The sequence below is a fragment of the Scomber japonicus genome, chromosome 6, assembly GCF_027409825.1.
Source record: "Scomber japonicus isolate fScoJap1 chromosome 6, fScoJap1.pri, whole genome shotgun sequence".
In the NCBI taxonomy this organism is placed as follows: domain Eukaryota; kingdom Metazoa; phylum Chordata; class Actinopteri; order Scombriformes; family Scombridae; genus Scomber; species Scomber japonicus.
The window spans coordinates 20,756,061-20,780,091 of record NC_070583.1 but is presented as its reverse complement, the minus strand read 5'-3'; the positions used below and the strand labels follow the sequence as shown (position 1 = coordinate 20,780,091).

At 37.4% G+C, this 24,031-nt stretch overlaps 1 protein-coding gene across 1 annotated transcript in view; it reads right to left on the bottom strand.

The window, feature by feature from the left end:
* cadm2b (cell adhesion molecule 2b) overlaps positions 1-24,031 on the bottom strand; it is a 155,381-nt gene that overhangs the window by 29,415 nt on the left and 101,935 nt on the right. The window contains exon 3 of the mRNA XM_053321017.1: positions 2,700-2,849. Within this exon, the coding sequence (XP_053176992.1) occupies positions 2,700-2,849 (150 nt within the window). The remainder of the gene's footprint in view (positions 1-2,699; positions 2,850-24,031) is intronic.

Sequence of the window (24,031 nt, the reverse complement as noted above, 5' to 3'; positions counted from 1 at the left end):
TTTGATTTATTATCATTATTGCTTTTATTAATTATTATTACTATTTATATTTTGTTTTGGTTACCTGTTGTTTTGGTTACCTGTTGTTTTGGTTACCTGTTGTTCTGCCTGAGGGAAAACAAGATCTAGGGTCTATCCACTTAAATACATTTTAAAATTTCATAAAATAAAAAGCTTTTCTGAATAGGGAGGTATGCAGGCCTTTTTTCTATATATCCGGTTTGGTTCAAAAGATCAATTTCCACGTACTTGCTGTCCTTGGTGTACACTCATGGTTTTCAGTGTCTTTGAAATTCTGGAGAGACACAGAAATCCTTTTTCTCCGTGTCTATAATAGTCTATGAGGCTTTTTTCAAATTCTCATTTGTCAGACCTGAATTAAAATGGAGCAAATTATATTCAGGGCAAAGATCAGATTTTTGTCTTACTTTAACCAGCAGCTGTCAAACTCAATTGATATAAGATGGAACTTCAGATTTTTTACAGATGTTTCTTTTACCTTACTATAGCTGTTCAAAGGGATTTAAAAGGTCATTTAAAAACTCGTTTTCCTCCCTCACTATTTCATATCAAACTCCAAACACATCCACACAAATATCCTTATCTTTAATACCAAGCTTGAGGGAAAGAGTGAGAGTAGAATAGAAAAAGGCATCACAGAGCGTTTTGTCTAATATAAGACAGTACAGCAGATGTATTTTTATCATCATTACTGGTATGTGTTGAGCATCCAGAATTGCACATAAAAGCTATGCATGCTGAATTTCCTTTGGATTCCACATGCTCCTTTGTGAGGGAAGACTGTAGGAAACTTGTATGTGTATCACATGTGAAACATATGTCCACGAGGTCATGGACTTCCAAGGGAGATGTGGACAACAGAGAGTAAATGGACCAAGATAACATGCGCAAGGATAGGGAATGATTTATCTTAAAAACAAGTTAAAAAAGTGAAAACTGAGAAAAACAAAATATGGCATACTGGTATTAATATAATCTTCACAGTGGCAGCAGTCTATGACCACATGTTTATCAGAAGGAGAGAACAGCCTGCCTCAACCAGTCTGCTGTTAGTTACTGGACTGAAAGGCAGCATAAGGTTGAATCTTACATTTTTCATTGGATCCTACAAGAAGGCACAACAAACAGAAGAAGAAGGACAGTTGCAGCCCTCTGCCAAGCAATTAACTGGTGATTTGGCACAGCAGAGATTTCTTCCCAGGTGTCCCACCCTCTTCCTCACATGAAGCCCATGTTGTTCCACGCCTCCCGTTTCTCCTGATGGCCTTACAGGCATCATATTAGCTGTGCCAATAAAGCTTTTTATTTGGCTGTTTAAAACGAGACGGAGAGGAAGTGTTCCCACACTTAGCCCTGGCAACCTCAGCTGAGTGGACTACATTCATTTTTGTCAGCCGCACTGCTCAGGAAAAGGATTCTGTCATGCAATATAAATGGCTGCCCAAGAGGGGCAAAGTGGCTCATAGATATTGTGCTTTTCAAGCTCTCCTTACATGTTTTATAGCAACAGCATTCTGCATTTACATGTAGATACAGATTATTGCTCTGTATTCACAGGAGATCGGAAATATCACAAAACACAGTTAAACTGGCCCCATTCAAAATAAAATGTTGAAAATAAAAGACTTAAATGATACATAATGTGTTACATATTTTCAAAGTTACAAAGAAATGTTGGTTTTGAAGTTTTTACTGATGGAATTTGAAGATTTTCAAAAAAATTGAAAAGACAAAAGAATGGTTTTGGTTGAATGACTTTTGCTTGAATAAAATCCTTTGGGCACATTCACACCATTCACACAAGAGTATCTATTTAAGATTCAGTTAACTTTTGCTTAATTGTATTTGGGAGTAATTTCATCTAATAAAACACCTTAGACCTCATTACTAAATCCAATCACTTGCAAGGGAGAAAGTATTTCTTCAAACCAGACAGTGACTCTGTCACTGCTGGTTCACTTTGGTGTCTCTCTCTCCTATCAATTGTTATTCAAAGAGAAAGTTCATCTTCAATCACTGAACCAATGATATTGTATTAGCAGCTACAGCATAAATGAAATGGGTAATATGCTGTGAGAAACACTGAAAGATGAACACCTCCAATCCTTACAAGACCAGTACACTGTTATACTCCCTTTCACCCCAATTCCAATTTATCAACTCCAGACTTTTGTCACCTTTAAATTGGATTTGGCTGGTGAGAGTACATTATAATTCATTCTGGTCTGAGCCTTGTTTCACGAGGTTGCAACAGTGCGCTTCCTTTTCAGATCGACATCCAAACAGCTATACAAATGTAGGGCAGCTAAAATGCTAATTAAGCCCAATCATTTCACAATCCACGGGCGTTAAAGTGTTGTAAATAACACTGAGAGTGTTGCGTGATTACATAAGTTCAATTCAAAAACAGTCTATTTCTGTTTAGTTTGTGCCCTAGGGCAGCGATGGAGACATAAATTCATTAAAATCTGCTATGACATTAAGGGTAATACATTTCTCTCTTATCCTGTCTTTTCGCTGTATTCAGTCAAATTGTGTGCTCGCAGGCAGGGACAATTTTGTTCATTCCAAAATTTGAAAGATTAATGACTCCTGTAGTAACATAATCTGGCTCAGACATCTTTATTATATCTCATCATTTTATGATTATGGCCATTATCCCCGAGAATATTACTCACCTTTCTTGTCCCCAAAGTATAGGGTCTGTTGTGCAGGGTTTGACCACTGGAGGGAAGTGTTATCATTGTAATCCACACGACAGGTCATGTTGGCTGTGCCCCCCTCCACCACCGTCACATTCTGAGTTATGGGGAACTGACCTTGGCCACCTGTGGGATTATGAGACAGAGTTTGACATTATGGTCGTGACATAAATAGATTGTTGTTTTGGACTCTTTGTTACTGTCTATTCATTGAATAATATCAATGTACCATTCAGACCTGATACCTTTCAAAGTTAATGTTCTGTCATCATATTGCGCGATTACATTAATATCATCGTTACATCACAGTACACCACAGATAGCTTAATGGGAGCCTGGTCGGCATGGACTCCAGCTTTGGCCAGCTGTTGGAGGAAGAAAACATAGTTTTTTATCCAGAAAACAATGGTAGGTTTTACTCTCCCAGAGTGCCTTTCTCTCTGCCTTATTGCAGGGCCCTAATTGGTAGCATGGCCTAATTAGAGGTAGTCATGTTCTGGTGTAGAGTCTAGGGCCGCAGCTGGGTGGTAAATTGACACATAATCCTAGACACTGTGGGCCTTCGATCCGAGCGACTGCCCTGCCCTGAAACAGCCGCTCGTCACAGTGTGCAGAAGACATCCAAATGAGGCCTAATCACCCAGCCTTGCTGGATTTTACCTTCTTATTCCACATTTGTACTTGTCGTCTCAGCAAAGTCCCCTAATTACATTGCAGAAGCATTTCTATCCTGCCTGTGTTTTATTGAACTCTGCCAGACTTCAGAAACAGATGTCTGAAACGAACACTCTGTTTGGGGGAATTGTGAGAAGACAAAGTGTGGGCTAATATAAGCCTGACCAGACAGACCCCCTTAAAGGATCACACCAGTAAACAACAACTATGTTAGAGCTCTTGAGTTCATGCTTTAAGCAGGATGTTCTTTATTTGACTGGGTGCATTTCATTGTTCACAAAGAAATGTTTGTGTATGTTTTCTCTCAATTTTAGTCTGCTGTAATGCGCCCAAATATGAAGGTGACATTGCCCCTGCCTCTCCCAGGTATAGTTCATCACAGGGACATTTTAACTAAGGGAGCAGCTGTCTGCCTCATTAGTCCAGCTCACAAGTGAGGAGATGAGGCTGGGACAGCCAAAGGTCTATAGACCTTCCTTGACCTTGATTGTCCTGATAGAGACCATTGTCAGCTAGAGGTGAAGGTAAGGCTGGCTATAAATAGAAATGGGAAAATTATTCCAACAGAGTGCATTTACGGATCTTCTCATTACACACATTCACAAAATATCACATCAACAAACACATCATCATTTCATCATGTCATCATTGCAATCATTCAAATGCGGTTGGCTGGATGTGAGCAGTATGTCCAACAAAATCAGCTATGCATGTCATTGCATCAAAAATGGATGTGGATGCACTGTGTGGGGGGAACCATGTGGAGGTATTGTTGTCAGTACCTGCCCAACTTTCAACTTTTTTGTCATATCATCTACCCACCATCTCTCTCTACAATATCTTTTCTCTGTCTCCAGTGTATACTGTTCACTATTCACAGAAATGTTTTGAATGATAGTGAAATCCAAATAGTAATGAATATAAATCCCCAAGTCCCCAAGGTTTTACCCTCGTTGGGATATATAGAATTACTATATTTCTATTTCTATAGGGATATTATATTCCTTCCTATTTAATTATGCCTACAAGGCCAGTAAAGGCTGTTCACATAATCAGAAGTACGGCTGTGTCAAGACAGTTATTTTCAAAGAAGTGTCAGTGCAGGTTTGTGTGCACTACAGCTAACTGGGCTTCACCTAATACATTCATGAAATTCCACTGTCTTGACATTCTGTAGCAGTCTAGAGTGGCAAATGCTGTCCTTTCTGTGGAAACATAATCCCCAGCGCCAACTACAGAGTGTATTTCATTTTTTTGAGATGGTGATTGGACGGCAGCCGGCTTTACTTATACAGTACACTGCCAGACAATATCCTAGAAAGTCACTGAACCACAAACTGCTCCAAGGACGCTATACTGTGCTGTGTGACCTCACTTTAAAGAAGCATATGTTCAGGTGTTTGTGTCAAAAAGGGACATTCCAAAACATATTTAACTTGTATAAACTGGCCTCTGAATTTGATAATAACAATAAAATCTAATTTATATAGCACATTTGGTACAAAAAGATGTGATAGCACTTGACATTACAACTAAAAAAGGGGTGATAAACAGTCTATAACTTATAACAACAGAATAATACTGGGGTAATTCAATAAAGATAACCATATCTTGGTGATAATAGTAAGAATATTGGTAACTTTAACCTTTCTTATAGGGTAATATGGGGTCCGTAATAACATATGTTATATGGCAATAAATGGCCCAGTCCATCCATGGTACACCTGCATGGGTTTCACTGGATTTTGCTTCATTAGAATTTTTTTTTAGAATAGTATGGGTGATAATATTTCAAATATCTGGTAGACACAAAGGTTCATGAGATTTGGAGACATCATAGTCCCAGTATAGCTCTGCCCACCTTAGCAGAAATCTAAGAAGCTAGATTAAGTGTGTGTGTGTGTGTGTGTGTGTGTGTGTGTGTGTGTGTGTGTGTGTGTGTGTGTGTGTGTGTGTGTGTGTGTGTGTGTGTGTGTTATCCCTGTATACTGTTACATTACTGAGCTGTAATACACACTGTTACCAAAGATGCATTTAAAACAAAGCAGTAAATGATTAGATTACATACAATGGATTTAAAGCTACTACAACTAAGATTTGAACATTTCTGCCATGAACATGCCAGAATCATAATTCACATAAATCAAATTCTGGCTTTAACAGTAGTATAAAGGACATACTGTGGTTGAAGAGCAATACAGAAGCTTCTAGGTAACAGCAAGTTAATGTAGGTTAAAACTAGAATTAGACTAGATTAGACTGTTTTTTTCCTACAAAAAGGGAACAAACAGTAATAAAGGTATGGAGGTTGTCTACTCCACTGATGATCCAAGACAACTCAGTGAGGTGCTGTGATGAAATGAGGAATAAACCTGCACTTTTGCAATATGCCTTGGGGGAAGATGGGCTGTCTCTTAAACACAAAGCTTATCAGCTCTACAGGCTAAAGAACGTCAATACTGGGCATTACAGTATCCTTTTTCTGCAGCTTAGATGTATTATACTGAATGAGAGGGAACTACTTATTTTCAGTCAAGCCCGGCTGCATGCTGACAGCTTGCACATATTTACAGTAGACAGCATGCAACCTGCCTGCCATAACAGCGAATAGGTGAGGTGAGGATTGAGTAATGTGAGATATCTTGATGAAAGTAGCAGGCGCCCTCTGAAACATGAATACCATTATGGTTTGATTTTTTTCAAGCTGAAAACTCTTCTCCTTTAATCCATGAATATCATGAAGTGCTATGTAAAAGGAAAATTCAATATGTGATAAATCACATAGGCATTTCTCACTCTCTCTGTCCCTCCCTCTCTTTCTAATCCAGCCTCCCTATGGCATCTGAGAAAGGGAGGTGCAGATTAAACATCTGAAATTATGACTTCTAAACCCTCATTTTTAAATCAAAATTGAAGTTAATCAATTACATTTCAAGCTTTTTATTGTTGTTTTTTTGTGTGTATGTGTGTATACATGCTTAATCAAAACATCCCTAACATCAGCCTGCTTATGGCCCTAACTCTTAAAGCTATAATTGGTCCCTTGACACTGCTTTCCCTTCCCACAATGTTTTTTATGACAGTCACATGGATCTGAGATCGGCTGTTTTTATTTTTAGTGCTAAAGCAAGGAGCCCACTCCAGTGAAAGCTGAAACTGGCAATATCACCCTGAGCTGGGAGATTATTGTCCACATTCAGGTGGGTCACCAGCACACTGATCATCAGTCACAATGTCAGCACACACGAGATTAGTCAAGTTCTTTGCTGTGCTTCACACAGTCAGAATGCTGCTGACACATCTCTCCTGCGTGACATTAACTTTCATACAAAATCAAATGATGCTGCCTCATGAGTCAAATATTTACCTGCACAGCTGAAATGGAATGTAAATGGGAGAGGGGATAGCATCTTCATTGTAAATACAACTATTTGATGAAAAGATTTTAAAGGGAAACCACAGAAACATATGTCTGCTAAGACATAGGCTAGATGTAGGTGTCTGCTCATCTTTTCTATACATGCTAGGTGTGGGATGAGGTCTGTGCAGCAGGTGTAGAGTATACATATGAATACAGATGTTCAGAATGGCTGGCTGTTGAATTGCATTAACGATAAACTATTTCATCTCAACCAGACTCTCTTCATGCTGTTATCAGAATGCAGCTCAGACTGTAGCCTGATGGAATCTGAGCTTGATAATATTAGAGGCCAAGAATATGATACTTAGATTATTGATTTTGCGAGTCTTGTGCATGGGTATCTAGAAAATGTGAATATGAGAAAGACAGAAATCTCCTTCACTGTACTTAAAGGGAGTATTAAGAGAGTCGGCTGATGAATGTAAATGCAGAGCTTAATCCTTATTGATGATGTGGAAATCTCTTCTGTTTTTTACATGATACTCATGGAAAATCACACAATGCTGTGAAACCAGGTTTGACAACTGGATCATTAGAGAACTGTGCAGCATATATAATTTCACTGATTCCTGTAATGACCGCTGATCCAGGGTATAAGGTGAAAAATACAAGGAACATCTCTGTTGAGGAGAACAGAGAGTTAGTAGAGGAAGAATGAGCCATACCACCCCAAAAGCCTTTCTCAGTTTCAGCTGACTGCACCAAATAATGGAAAGCAGTGCCTTGATGAATGGCTAGAGAGCAGTCAAGCACACCACTGCAGAATAAACTGTAAACTGCAGGCAGGATAAAAAGAAAACAAATAACTCAAAACAAAACAAAAAAAAGATTCAAGAAATAGCCGATGCCTCCATTCATTACATAATAATAACAACTATTAATTTTCATATGAAATTAATTTCAAGCCCTTTATCAAACCACAAGGTGCTTGATTTTATAAGTGGTTCTCTTCAAATAGAGATGTTGGAGCTACTGAGTTCCCCGCTGCATGCTAATGAGACACATAGTGCCTGAAACATAAAAAACATAATGTCATCAACATCAAAAACATCTCCATAAATCACCTGCTGTACATGTATGTATCTGCATTGTATATTGAATGTCTAAAATTGATTGGTTGGTATTTCAGTCCAGTCAGGTCCATGATTACATGGAAATAACTTAAGGATCTACAAACTATTACATGTTTATAATATTTATTTATTTCAGAAATTCACATTAAATTAACATAAAAAAGTTTTTCATATTTTATGCAATATGAACATAATAATTTCAAGGCAGCTGAAATCACACAAAAAAATTAGAACATGGGAATAATACTTTTCCTTTTTGTGCAAATGCAAATACATACCCAAATAATCCCATCCATAAATGAAAAAAGTTATTGTCTTTCTAAATTTGACTTATAATATGACTTACTTACTATAAATCTATACTCAATTTTCCATTTTTGAATACCAGAGAAATAGCTAGCTATGTATGTATATACAGTATATATACACACCACACACACACACACACACACACACACACACGAAATAAATACCGTAAAGCTGAAAAGTTTTGTCTTGCATTAATACTCACAATATATTTAAGATGTAGGCTATTCTATGCAGGATTTTCCATAAACGAATGCTTAGACCCACACAAAAGTAATTCCTCTCATCACTTACGACTCCCTAGAAGTGTGTGGCAGTATATTTATTTTCAGAGACACTGCCCTCTGCCTGTACTTTCTTTTTATTTTGCTGTGTTCTGGACACTTCTGGGCGTCAACATTTGGGCAGTGAGTGTGTAGCCCCCCAGCCAATAACAGCACGCAGGTGTGAGGTTGGGACTCCGACCTCACAACTGACCTTTCCTCGACTCTCTCCTTTGCTTCACTCCGCTGTCTGTCTCTGTGTCATGGGTGTGTACAGACCTGCAGGTCTGTGCGTGTGCTTGACCGAGGGCGGGGCTGACCTACACTCATGTAGAGCAGAGAGGCCACAGTGGACAGGATGAAGCTCTGCATTCACACACAATCCAGAAATGCAGCACTTTCCCACAGAGTTGTGCGGAGGTGTTGGTGTGTTTATTTGTGCTTTAGAAGGTATACCATCATGAAACAATCAGAAAATAATGTTTTATTTATCTGATTCATTGTTTTGTTTTTGCCAGCATCATTTGCTCTTGCATTCTCTAGCTTGCTTAACCACCACTTCTCTCTCTCTCTCTTTTGCTCTGGTGTTGACTGATGTGTGTTTACAACCACCAACCAACAAATCCTGTATAGTAATGATAATAACTATAATTATTATCATTAATAATGATAATTATTATCATAACTTTTATTTATATATCACTTAAAATAACAAGGTACAAGTTCTTCACAAAAACATAAAATAAAAAACTTTACCAGAAAAAGAATGAATAAAGGTAGAATTGTTACAGTGACAATGACAAATGAGGTGTAATTGACTAAACTACAGTAAAAACAAGTAAAGTGGAAACAGAAGAATAACCAACCAATGAGAAAGCAGTTCTGAAAAAAATGTGTTTTTAAAAGAGATTTAAAATAAGAATCAGAGCTAGCCTGCCTTATCTCCTCCGGCAGGTCGTTCCAGAGTCATGGGGCCCTAACTCCAAAGGCTTGACTTCAAAGGCTAGGCGTTATGTGGACTCTTCTATTGGACTTTGTGAGTAGTCTTGCTGCAGACATTTTGAACTAGTTGAAGTTTGGAGAGGTTGTATTAAGTGAGACAGGAGTAAAGTACAGCAACTTACAGTAGTAGCATGGATGACAGTTTCTAGATTCCTAGTGGATAAAAAAATATCTAATTTTCAATATATTACAAAGTTGCAGAAAGCATGACTGAATGACTGACTTCACCTGCGGGTCAAAGTTAAGTTTGTTATCAATTTCTTCATTGGGATTTGATGCAACAGGATAAAGAACCTAAGTGAGAGAAGAAGTGCTTGTTGGAAGAGGTCTGGACCTATGATGATGGCTTCTGATTTAAACTGAGAAATGTTTTGGAGTGCCAGTTTAGATGCTAAAAACTGGCTCTCCCAAATCTCCCAAAAATGTCCTCAATTAAACTGAAAATCGCTCTGACGGAGAAGTATAAATCAGCCTTTATTCAAGTGACCTTGATTTTTTTTTACATTTATCTTGATATTTACCTTCATAAACTGCTGTGAATTTGAGCACCCCATGTATGTCTCTGCTCTGGGGAAGCTGTTCACTCATCTGGCCCTTAAAAACATCCAGGTAGCACCACTCCTCTACTACCCTCCACCAATCCTGCTGGGTGGTAGTAGGAGAGGAGAGGGACCTTGCCCATCTTGTTTAACTTGGCCTCTAATTATACATGTGTCCAGGCATCCTCCACTCCAGCAGAGCGGATATTCTCAAATGCTTGAGACACAATCAGCTAGGAAAGAGCATGCCTTGCCCTAGAGAAGGCTGATATGCTAATATTTCTTAAAAAGAACTGCTAAGGACTGACTGGCTAGTGGGTAGATTGAGAATGATGGTTGTGATATTCAAAATTACACTTATCAAATATGATATTGTACAGCTTTTTACAATTATCTTATAAATATTTTTAATAAGTTGAACACTCAAAATGTATATAGATGACCTATATACTAAAATACAAAAATATTTTTTTTCCACACAAAAGGCGAAATTTCCAAAGAAGAGAATAAACTCAGATCCAATAGAGCTACTTTTATATTGCACTGCTGAACCACCCCAATGTCTGGTTATTCTGGGTTTATGTAGGAGAGTGTAATCCAGTGGGGAGAATTCAACAAGAGGAATGTTGTCACTATCGGACAGCCAAGTTTCTGTTAGCAAGAAAAAGTCAATATTGTAAGAAGTAATGAGATCATTACATATGAAGTATTTGTTAGCTAGTGACCTGACATTGAGCAAAGCAAAGCTAATATGCTCTAATTGATTATTAGCCGTGACAGTGTGGCTTCAGTGAAAAAAGGGAAAGGTTATCCATGTTAACAGATCAATGAGGTAGATGAGTGTGTGGCCTGTTATTGAGAAGTACTTGGATGTCACAGGGCCAAGATTAACAGGTCTGTTTAGAGATCATGCCCCTTTTATTTGGGTGAAAGTTATCATTTCTGAAAAGGTCAATTCTTTGCTGCCCCAACTTCAAAAAAAAGAAAAAAAAATGTCTGATGAAGCTGTAACCATAACCATTCAACACCATAAAAATGACTGAAACCCCTCGAGACCCCTCAAAGCCTTTCTTTAGAGTGAGAATTAGTCAATAGAACTAACTGTTTGCCCAGACAGTTGTTCTGTCAGGAGCTAAAAGTTCGGCTGAAGTTTTATAGATTGTCTGAATTTAATGTAAATTGTGCCTATATGAACAATAACAGTGTCTAGGAAAGGAGGAATGTTTTCAACAATAGCCAAACAGTAGTTAATTAAGGCCACGGCCCAGGGCCTCTTCCTCTCAGGAGATGTCCCTGAATAGTTGTTGAGGGAATGGGAAGAGGGCTTCTTGGTGGTCTTGGAGGGAGAGGGGGGAGGTGGGGGGTGGTGGTTGACAGCGGACGGAAATCCTTATTGAAGAAAAGGAGAGCGACACCTATGCTTAATAACAGTAGCCTGGGAGGGCTCATTTACAGTACATCCATTTTCATCTGGCAAAAGAACCGGGAGAACCTGGAAAGATGCCAGGCTCCAATGTGGCCAGTGGAGAGCCAAGTTGAGCTTACCACGGCAGGAGTTCATTGATCACAGATTCAATGGCTCTTAGCTCTGATTTAACACCAGACAAAACATCAGCAGTAACCTTCCTGGCCAATCGTACCATGAGTCTGGGTTTGTTGGCTTGGCCAGGAATATATCTGCCCCCTCAGGCCTCCCAAAACTGTGGTGTCCACACAGTGGCTACTGTGTGGTCCAGCAAGTCAGAGAGCAATACCAAACTGTAGGTCACTTAAAAAGTTAAGAAGTCATTAAAACCAGCTTTGGGCATGAGGAAACTTAAAAAATGAAGTACTATGAACTGATTGCCATTTTTGTTAAAGCGACAACTATGGGGTGCCAGTTGTAAAATGTTGGTTAAAGTTTTATAGCTGATATATTTTGAATATTTAGCTCACTTTTCTCAAATTTAGCTAATTTTCCTTTCATTTAAGACAGAAATAAATGTAAAACATTTATATTTATATTTATATTTAACATTTACATTTACATTTAATATTTACATTTAACATTTAACATTTAGATTTAGATTTAGATTTATCAGACATCTGATGACTAAAATCCTTTATGCGGTTGAAAGATAATGTTAAAAACGACCCAAATCTGCAAAATGTAATACAAATTTGGCATAAACAGGATAAAAAGTCAATTTAAGACAGAGCCTCTGGCAAACAAACACAATGCCAGTATAAGCACAAATTAATATAGTATACCTTTAAAAAGACAATATACTCTTGAGAACATGCTAATTAATCACTGGTTTTGCTGTGACTTGACAAAATTGTAATTAATTGGCCAACTCTAAACTGTGTGGCCTATTTGCCAGCATGTTGGGAGAGAAGGAAGTTGAACATCCGCAGTGTATGAATTTTCCGTTTAATTAAAACTTAAGGCCTCTTGTGGTGTGCATTCCTTGGTGGAGAGAATAAGAAATAACAGAGCTTTGCCTGCTCCCATGTGAGACAAATACAGACAGCTCTCTGTTCAAACTGAGTGTGAAGTTTTGTAAAAGCATGCCTTACATTTTGCTCTTAACATCCTGTTGGATTCCCAGTGTTCCTCCTCTTTTCCTTGTGTTGGAATTACTTATTATTTGGCACAGCCATTATACCTATATTACTGAATACTTCAGAGAGGTTGCATATGTTATATCACCTATTGTACTCTATTCTGTGTCACATACAATACACTCTTCTGAAGAAGCCCAACCTTGATTTGACCCTCCTTACTAACTTAAGACCATTATGTACTCATCTCTTTTCGTCTCAGCCACACTTGTGATGACAAATGGATGTATGCTTTATTATTATAGATGAAAAATAAAAGTTTCTCCATCATATTGTGTCTTTAAGAAAGTGCCACATAGTTGGCCATCTAAATGTGAAATAGAAATGTTTGAGTTTCATCCACCTCTTTAGTTACATTGTTTTGTACACACTGGGGCCAGTTTTATTCTCATTAAACGTTACAGCTACTGAGTCCCTTACAAATACATTTGCATATACTAATTTGCAACAGCAAATACGTTTTGAAAGAAGAGCAATGCCTTAATTTTCTACAATTAAACTCTCAGCTGAATTCTGTGTCATTTATTGCTTATGTAATGCTTTTCAACGTACCTTATTACCTCAATATAAGTTTAAATGCTGAGTGAAATTCCAAATGTTGGTCCAGTGATGTTTTCTTCAGCCAGAAACCTGTCAATATATCATATGTACTTTTATATTGTCTTCTCTTCATCTGTTTTAGCAAACAAGCAGCCATGTGACTTCCAGTCCAGGACTTACAGAAGGAGGCACATCACTCTCATATTGGCAATCACTCATTTCTTTTAGAACCCGATGTCAAAATTTTATTGATAACTTTTATGAAGGCTTTGCCCTCAGCGCTGTCTCTGACCTTTTGGCCCCTTACTGTATGAGTCAGGGTGCAGCTTCAGCACCACAGGCGGGGCTCTTGGCAGTTTCTAAGTCTAGGCTCAAGATGAAAGATGACTGGATTTCACTGTTGGGACACAGAGGCTGTGAAACGTCGTGCCAGACAACCTCAGACTGCTAAGTCAGTATCATCCTTTAAATTCACTCCTAAAATCCTTTCTGAACAAAAGGTCCTCTTCAAATTTAAGTTCAAACTGGTTCACTGCTTGTTTAGCAGGTATGTTTTAAAGTTTATGAGCAGAAAGAGTATCAAGAGCATCATTAGCAATATTTTGAAGTACCAATAAACACTGTACACAGTAGTATAAACTATAAAATATGGTAAACAAACAAACACAAAACAACACAGTGTGACGTAGTCTACAATGTAGCCATTCTAATAATAGTAGATACATTATGTCAAGGTAAATCATTTCTTAATAATGTTGTCATTCAGCTTTTGTTTGAGTTACTGCTTAGTATTTTTCAGTAAACTTTTAGAGGGAGTGGAGGCACTGGCACATTTCAGTTTGATATATTAGCTGCAAATGAACAGCTTTAAAGAAGTCTGAATCTGATCACACAGGTTAACTACTAACAATGGGTTGTTTCCCATTTTGCAGTACAATTCAGGATGATGTGATTGGGACAAAACATTTCATAATAGTTTTATGAATGTATGAAAGCAAACCTCCCAGCATATCATCATGCTTAGTGCAGCATGGTAGGAAAATATGCCTCTTTTAGTCTCTTAAGAGTAAATTTGCTTTTATGCATTCTTTTAATTATGCTCTAGCAACAGTGGAGCAGAAGCTTTGCCTGTGTTCACAAATAGCATTAATATTTATGTACATATTATGTTCTAATAAATATAATATTGTGTATTAGTTGGGATGAATATATTTATGTATGTAAAGAATGTAAAGAGCATGCATGATGCATGGGATTAGTAAACATAGCTACTGCATTCTTGATTCTTGGACTTTTCATTTTATTAGTGAGTCCAGCACTTTCAAAGCTTTTGATGGCAGTAAGTATGTCACTAGCTCACCTGACAATGAATCACATTTCACCTCAAATGAACAATATGGGTCAAGTGTAGGTATTTTTTTAACTAAAAAAGTAGTCTTTTGTTCCTTGAACTTCATAATTACTGTCAGATATGGAATCAAAACATTAACAGGGCATTGTCAAAAATATGTGACTCCTCACATCCAAACTGGATTACACAGTGATACAGCCTCAGTTTGTTACTATTTTAGATACTGCTAATGTGATACTTTTCAGCTTTTTGCTAGTGTGCAAAACTTTATTAGTTTATTGTTTTATTTTTATTTCTGTATTATGTCAAATATTTGCCCAAACTGATTGGGATTACAAGACACCACTATTAAATATAAAACATACATCTTCTGGTATTGCATATACAAAGCCTGAGGAAAAAAAGTAGAAAAGAAACACAAACAAAATAAAAACAAAACAAAAATCCCAAATAGCTTATTTGGGATTTTTTTTTATTTTGGGCTCATATAAAGAACTATTATATATCTAAGAGGGCTTTTTCCTCTCCTCTCCCAGGCTTTCTTTACATAACTGGTTAATTTATGTGTCATATGTGAGCAGCAAACTCAGTGCATCATCCATACTTACAAAATCAATATCTATTTTCATCTTTCTAAAAAAAGCAATGCACATTTCAGCAAAAAAGACATTAGAAAAGAAGATGGAACTCATTTTTCTATATCATTTAGACAGCACACTGGACAAATCCACCTTTAATCTTCTAGATTAACACACCATCCGGTTTCTGTAGTCAGAGGTTAAACTCACAGCTAGGCACATAGAGATTTTGGCTTTTTGGTGGTGGTGTTCCTAATATTTTGTCCACTCCATTAACATACATCAAGGGGACAAACTGTAAGGAACACTTTTTCAATATAATGCACTCTAGTACACCACCACCATCCACTACAACCTCTATAATAAACATAAAGTAGAAGAATTATAACCTTTTTTGACAATTTCAACAAAAACTGAAAATGTAAGCTTTGTAAAAGTAGTATTTATGTAGTTGTGTTGGATTGCATTAGATTGCACAGGTGTATCTGACAAAGTAGCCGTTGAGTGTATATAGAGACAACCATTCACACCTACACGGGCACTTTAGAGTCACCAGTAAATCTGCATGTGTTTGGTCTATGGGAGAAATCAAGAGTAACCAGGGAGAAACCATGTTGACGATACACAGATATGATCAAAACATGAACTTGACTCACGAAACCCATTTTGTTCTTCCATGAAGAGCCGTGCAACACGATCCTCTCATTAAGTACAGTGGAATACAGCTTGTAAATTGTGCTCATTAGTTCGATCCCTCTATAATTTAATGGCATGCACCCTCGGGTCCTCACTTTGGGATTTTGGCATTGGATATATAATAGATTTAAGCCACATAGATAGTATTTTGATAGATTCAAAACACGTTTTAACTAATATGCACAAAATATTAAATAATGTGGCGGATTTTAATATTTAATTTGGTGTATTTTCAATCCACTTGCACCCAATTTTGCCTTATTGATAGCCATTTGAACTTCATTATGAGTAGATCCTTTATTAAGATCCTCCTTTACACAATATTCCTCTTTTAGTATCTTACAATTTTAACATGTCTTCATAATACTTATTATCAGAATCAGCTCACTGGAGAAGAGACCATTTAAAGGACCCCCCCAAAAACACACACACACACACACACACACACACACACACACACACACACACACACACACACACACACACACAGAGTTTGCTGACAGTGTCTTTCTAACATACACGCTTGCTGTATGTAAGAGCACGAAAACTGTCTAGATATACTACGAGCAATGTCGCAGAGCAGAGTCTGAGTGTGTGAGATGTTTATAAATGTACCGGATGGAGGGGAGAGACAGACAGCTGCTGAGTGCCGGGAGCTTTGGAGGGGAGAGCCGGCAGCAGAGCCGGAGCTTCGGGACAAATAACACCCACAAGGCTCACCGGATTCTGCTCTGATCCGGAGACATTTACGGGTGGGAGGAGAGCTCAGAGTTTATTTTTTACACTTTGAGCAGCAGCAACAGTGAATGATCCATCTGTGTGTGTCTGTTAGCACATTTAGCAGAGCAGCAGTAACAGTGGGTGCTCAGTCAATCTCTAGCTACCTGCTAGGCAAGCTATATCATTCTATATGTAGCTTGTCATCATGCAGGAACCTACATCAGTTCATGTGGGAGAATGTGGAATAATGGCATTTAGACGCTAAAACATACATACTTTGAACACAATTTGAATTTTCATATTTGAATACCATGGCACGCTACTGGGAAGCTACAGAGTGATAAAAAACCCTCAAAAAACAAAATATAATGGACCCCCAATTCAAAATTGATTAAACATAGTAGTTCTCTGCTCCAAACTTGATGCAACAGCTCAGAAAAACCCATAATCAGGCCTGAGAGTGTCTGTCTTAGGCTGTCCAGATAATTGCTGCCTGTCACATGATTCTCTACTGCAGTATTGATATTATGGCTTACTATAGCAGTTATGCAGTCTTCCTGCCAAAACTAACAACACCCCTCCCTAAAAGGGAGTGAAATGGATTAGATTAATGCCGACCCATCTTAGGAGGACTGCTGAAATTGAACCCACACAACCCTCCATTCTAAAACACTTAAACCATCTCAAACTATAGTTAAAGAAATCTATTACACTAAGCCATCTCCACACTACTAATCCACAAAAATGTCACTTTTAAATATGTAGTGCAGCAAAACCAATGTCTAATTATTATCACACTTTAATGTGTAAATTACTTTATGAGTACAATAATAAGTACATTTGACATATTTTACAAAAACAAAAAACAGCTTCTGTTCTTAATGGCAGCTCAGCCACTGGCTTATCTGCTAGAAGCTGATAGCCAAACTGTTAGTTTCTCAACATATAAATATTCCATAGTTTATGTTAGTGGAGTGCACCAACACTCTCTTTGAAGCATATCATGTAAACAACATGTTCCATTCACTCGAGTCTTAATAAAACCACTTCTAAAAATTCTGGCTAGTTGTTGCCAGTATAAGGCAGGATATTAATGCATACACACTCCTTACTATATATAGTTTATTATATTAATTTAAATAGTTTTGAAAACAGCTTTGTCAGTAGCTGTTAATTGCTTATTTACTTAGGCCATATCATATTTATGTGAGCCTCAGTTTGTTATTTTAAAAAAAAAGATACAAAGACCCTCTGATCAATTTAGCAGGTAATGCACAACTATAGATAAAGCATTAAAAAGCAAAGAGTGTGCGGTGTGTAAAACTGTATGTAAATTGGGGTGTTACAATTTAGGCCATAGAAAGATGATGCAAACACCAAAATAAATCTGACCACATTCATCATGCGAATACAATCTGAATATTCTTGCTGACAAATTCATTACCGTAAGTGTTTATAATGGAAATGCTTTGAAAGTAAGAGTAGATAAGACCGCCTGCCTTTTATCAAGGAAGGAACCCCATCATATCTGATTGTTTTCACCCACAGTGACCTTTTCTGAACAGTCTTAAAAGGAAAAACATGGGCAAAAACATATTTCATGTCAGTTATTTCTTTAACGACTAAAAGGTCATATCTGTCACCAAAAACAATCATATACTCTGACAGTGTAATTTAAGACAAATTGGTTCAATGTCAACAGAACTGCTTCCCATGTAGGGGAGAGTGGGGTAAGTAGTGCCAATTTTTACTTAAAGTGCCCTTAAAACAAGGGGACAACAGTAATGCCTCCAACTAAGATATCTACATATAGTTTAGGATGCTGTGCATCCCTGGGAACAATTACTTTGGATCTTAAACAAACAGTTTGAGAAATATAGCTTTAGGAAAAAAAAGTGTCCTGTGGCACAACTTGCCCCCGGTAGGGGGTAAGTTGTGCCATTAGAGAGAATACAGTGGGGTAAATTGTGCCATTGATAATTGAAGTAAAACAGATCATTTTAATCTCACAAATGATAATGCTATATAAAAGTAAAACAAATTCAATACAATTTACTTATAAAAACATTCGTATTGTGCTGCTAGAGGTGAAATTCTCCTCCGGAGCATAGAAGGGTTCAATGTCTCCTTTTTGTATTTGTATTTGTGTGGCATGATGGTCTAAAATTAAGAATATCACATAGTTTTAGTGATCAAATGTAAGAATACAATATACAATAACAATAAAATACAATTAAGTAATATATCGTAAATAATCATAAATTGGGTTAAGTTGTCCCATTGGCACAACTTAACCCAGGCCTTTGGCACAAATTACCCCAGACCCACCATTTTGAAAAAAATGTATCCCCCAGCTGTTTTGAGCTAGTATCATGCTAACTGTATATACTCATGCTGTAGCTTACTAAAGCACTAAAACATGTATGAACTGTTTTCAAAGTTGTCTACAATTGTTCAAACACAGCATTAAAAAAAACTTGATCATAGAAATTTTACTTTGGAGGGCAAAAAATTGTTTTTTGAACTTAAATGTGCCAACCTCTCAAGCCAAGTGTCTCCCCTCTTCACAAGATGAGTGAAATGGATGCCTCTTCAAAAATATGTGGTCACATGAGCAACTTCTTCTATGGTTTTCTAGATAACCGGGGTGGAACTACTTACCCCTTGGCACAAATTACCCCACTCTCCCCTACAGTATATGGCAAACCTGGACATCTGGAGCATTCAATGAACTTTGCCATTTTAAAAGCTATATGCGTATTTGATTGGAGAGATTTAAGCAACTATTTAAGGCTATAGCTAAATCTAGATCTGATCCATTAACTAAAGTTAATCTGTAAATCTGTATATTACCTATCCAAAGTGATGCATGTTGACCATCTGACCATCTACTGCTTCAGACTTATTTTGTTTAGATAATGTCACAATTTAAAATCAACAGGGAACATTTAAAATCTTATTACACAGACCTTCCAACATATAAGTCATTTGTTCATGGAAAATCCATATGTAATTATGGTAAAAGCAAAGGCTGTGATTACTTTTGCCCAGATTAATGTGCTCCATGTCACTCTCTTTCACAAACCATTTGCATAATTTGCAAGTGCAAATGCATAGAGGATGGAGAAGAGAGTATATGTTGATGTCACAATTCAACTGGAGTTTATTTCACGACTGTTGTTTTAACCCTCATGCACTGTTTGGGTCAGATTTTTGGGTCAACACTGGAGAATCTTTTATATATCATAAAAATTGTGTTTTTTATTGGATTGCCTTAAGGCCTGATGACATCCTCCACACGAGGCATTTGAACATATAAAATTGTTGATCACCACATTGAATAAATTGAGTGGTTTAGTGAACATTGTTACACCTTTGGTGTTCCTGGTCAAAAATGATTTGCAGTGACCCTTCCCTTTTATGGGACAGGTAGCTCTTCTGTTTTTTCTTACATATCGCACTAATGCACAAGCATCAATGTGCACAGTCGACTACATTGTCTGACCCCATTTACTGATGTCTTTCCCATAGATCTACACTACCGGTCAAAAATTTTAGAACATCCCAATTTTTCCAGTTTTTTATTGAAATTCGTCATCCTGAATAGCTTGAAATGGTACCAAGGTAAGTAGTGAACTGCCAGAGGTTAAAAAAAAGGTAAGGTTACCCAAAACTGAAAATTATACAAAAACACTTAAAAATGTAGGTCTTTCCTACAGAGAAATTGCGAAAAAAGTCAAGGTGCAAGTGAGTACAGTTTCCTTCACCATCAAAAAGCACTCAGAAACTGGGGGAAACTCTGAAGGGAAGAGGTCTGGCAGACCCAAAGCCACAACAGAGTCAGAAGACAAGTTTCTGAGAGTCATATAGCTTGCGTGTCAGGCGGCTCACAGGACAACAGCTTCAAGCACAGCTTAATATTGGTCGTAAGCAAGTCTCAGTTTCAACTGTGAAGAGAAGACTTCGAGTTGAAGGTTTGACAGGTCGAGTTGCAGCAAGAAAGCCATTGCTAAGACGTCAGAATAAGAAGAAGAGGCTTGCCTGGGCCATGAAACACCACCAATGGACTACTGAAGACTGGAAGAAGGTGTTATGGACTGATGAATCAAAATTTAAAATATTCTGTTCATCACGCAGGAGTTTTGTACACCGTCGAGAAGGTGAAAGGATGGTTCCTCAGTGTGTGACATTAACTGTCAAATATGGAGGAGGAAGCATGATGGTCTGGGGTTGTTTTTCTGGATCCAGGGTCGACTACCACAGCATTCTGCAGCACCATGCAGTACCCTCTGGTATGCACGTAGTTGGTCAGGGGTTCATCCCACAGCAAGATAATGACCCAAAACATAAGTCCAAGCTATCCCAGAACTACCTTAGGAAAAAAGACCAAGATGGTAAGCTTGAAAATATTTTTTCAATAAAAAACTGGAAAAATTGGGGTGTTCTAAAACTTTTGACCGGTAGTGTAAATGTAGATGTCATTTTAGTCACTGTTCCTATTGAAACACCAGCCAGTTGAGCAGTCTTTGTGAGTCCTACCATCTTGTTAAGAAAGAATCAAGATGGCAAAAGAATCAACTGGGCATTTTTATACATAACACAGAACATGATTGGATGTTAATTGCTTGAGTGTACTATTTCTCCACTCTGCTTTCATTTTACTCTGTGAACACAATTGAGTGGGTGACTGATGAAGCGATTTTCTGTCCAAAAGGCTCTGGACCATATTTTTGAGTCTCATGTTAATCACTACTCTAAAACATTGTTTAAAACCTAAAAAAGTGTTAAATTAAATTTGGTGATGATTTATGGTTTTTGTGTTAATATAAGAGCAGTTAAAACAGACAGTGGAGCAACGAACACTGGAAGAAGGTTAATTCCAGGTGTAAAGGCCACCTGAATAGCTTTTGCAAAATCAAACATGGATGTTTCTTGCATTAAATGTGGTTCTCCGGAGCCTTATCAGGACACATTTGCATACATTCTTTATCTGTGCTGAGGTTATATTGATTTCCTACAAGACTCCCATCAGTTCTAAACAAGAATAATTCACAGAAGATCAGACAGGCGCAATGCACAAATGTTACACCACAACACGACAACTGTGTATCCACTATGTGTCGTATTCACAGTTGGCACTGATAGTGTGATCTTAAATGATGCAGTCAGTTGATTGAGCTGTTACAGAGCGCAATGAAGCCTGCTATAGAAGGGAAATAACCAAGATGTAGTGAACTGTCTATCAGCTTTACCCTTCATCAAAAAGGACATTTGTTGCCTGTTACTGAGTAGCACCTGAGCAAATGTGAACCTCCCTTGACTCAGAGGTGGTACCGAACACTGTCCTCCCCTGTGATTTGCCACAGTGGGGGAGCTGGGGGGAAGGTAGGGGGTGGACAATCCGCAGCACTAGCAATAAATATCCCTGCTGGGGGAAACTCTTAGCAGTTTTTTTTTGTTCTGCTACACAGGAGAAAAGGGAAAGAGGAAATACATCAGCTTCAGAAAGTGGGTCAAAAACACTGTATTGTCTCCAGGTGAAACAGGATATTACATGTTCAGCTATTATTTTTTTATTATTAGTCTTTATTATACAAGGACCATACCCAAAAAACACGGATCTAAAAATGAGAAGAGATAAATTATGCCAGATTTAGCTATTAGCTCATTTCCATCTGTAGTCCCTAGGCAGGTACACACAGAACAATCACCCGATACTAAAAACATGAAAACATCCATTTACATGCAACACCATTACATAGTCTCTAACACACAAACAATTATACAGACAAATCTAAAACATGCATCAACATATAAATACCAGCACATTCATCCAGTACATATAAAATTTTAAATCTTAATTACGATCAAATTAATGCCAACATGAAGCTGGAGTTACTTTACACGACTGTACATGTGATGTGCTCAAATGAACTGTGGGATTATGTTTTTTTTTATCAAATCCTGATGCTTTCAAGTATTCTCCTACATGCTGAGAGATAACATATTGTGACAAAAAATGGAAAAATTGGGATAAAAACACAAACATGCTCTTAGAAGTGATAAACCCTAATTAATGAGAATTCGGTGGAACTTCGGTGATCTTCAAACATTACTTATCAAGACTGTACTGTGACACCTCCATGTCAAAATAAGCCCACAGAATAATGTTACACTTCTTAAGGTTCAATAAGACCTTATCATACTAAGAATCCTTGCTGTGTCCAAATGCATAACCTCCATCAGAAGCACTTCACTTGAAATGCAGCCAAATTTACACTAAACCTGCTTGAAGCCCTTCATAATGGTTACACAACACAATTATAAAAACTCAGTCCATTATTTCAGGTTCATTTAGCCACCTCTGCCATAACTACCAGTGCAGTAGGTGACCAGAATTCTCAAATTATTCTGCAAAAAAAAATCACTATTACAGTTCATTTCTCCCTTTATACAGATTATACACACTCCTTTTCTCTGCACTGGCACTGGCCAAAGCATTGCTTCATATGTTCAGGTGAGAGCAAATAAATCTAATCAGGAGGTTTCTGTAAATAAACCCGAAGTCATTTCCATTATAATGACAACTATGATGATCTTTTATCTTGGCTTCAAGGTCTTAGGTTTAACAACGGTTTCTGCCAAAATGACAGAGCAATTACTAGAATACAATAGGAAAGCTGACAAAAATCATTCATCAATATGCAAGACTTATACATGTGGTTATAGTTATTATCTTCAGCGTTATTAATAAAAGTTATTAACTGTAATTAGAATGCTGAATGTGTATCTTCTGCTAATGAAAAACTAGCGCCCTAATTACTTCTGTAATTAGAAAACACTGCATTTTCAAAAAGGGGGAAAAAAAGAAAAACCCTCGGCGTTCATTCATGAACATTAACAACATTAATCAGTGGGGTTTGGTTGAAGTCATGTCCAAAAAAACGCAACAACAACAAAAGAAACATAAAAAGCCTCTAAAACAAACAACAAACACTGACCTAAATGATTATATTATGTTAGTTAGGCATGTTACTAGGAAGCTACATTCCATTTCACTGTTCAACATGACAAGAGTCATGTTGAACAGTGAAAATTGGTCAACTGCTTACCAAAGGCAAACAAGAGCAACTACAGAAATAAAATGTATACAGAATCCATCAGTAACAGCATTAACAGTGGCTTCAATAAGCATACAGGCAGAGTCACTGAGTCACAGGGGTGTTGATGTTTGGATGCTGCAATAATATCAGTCACCAAGATCATGAACAATAACGCAAAATGTATATCCAATATAAAAGGAAGAGAGGCTGTCTGTAAATCATCAAATATTCTGCAGCAGGATTTTTTCTCTCAAAGATAGAAGTAATTTTTGACTGAGCAACAATAAAGAAAAAAAACACTCTAGGTGCTGTATTTCTCAGCTCAGTGCATAATGAATCTGAAAATGACAATTTCTTCGTCAGTAGATCCGAATCAATGGCAATGAATCAATGAACCATCAAACATCAAGACAAATTATTAAAAACTGAAGGGTAGA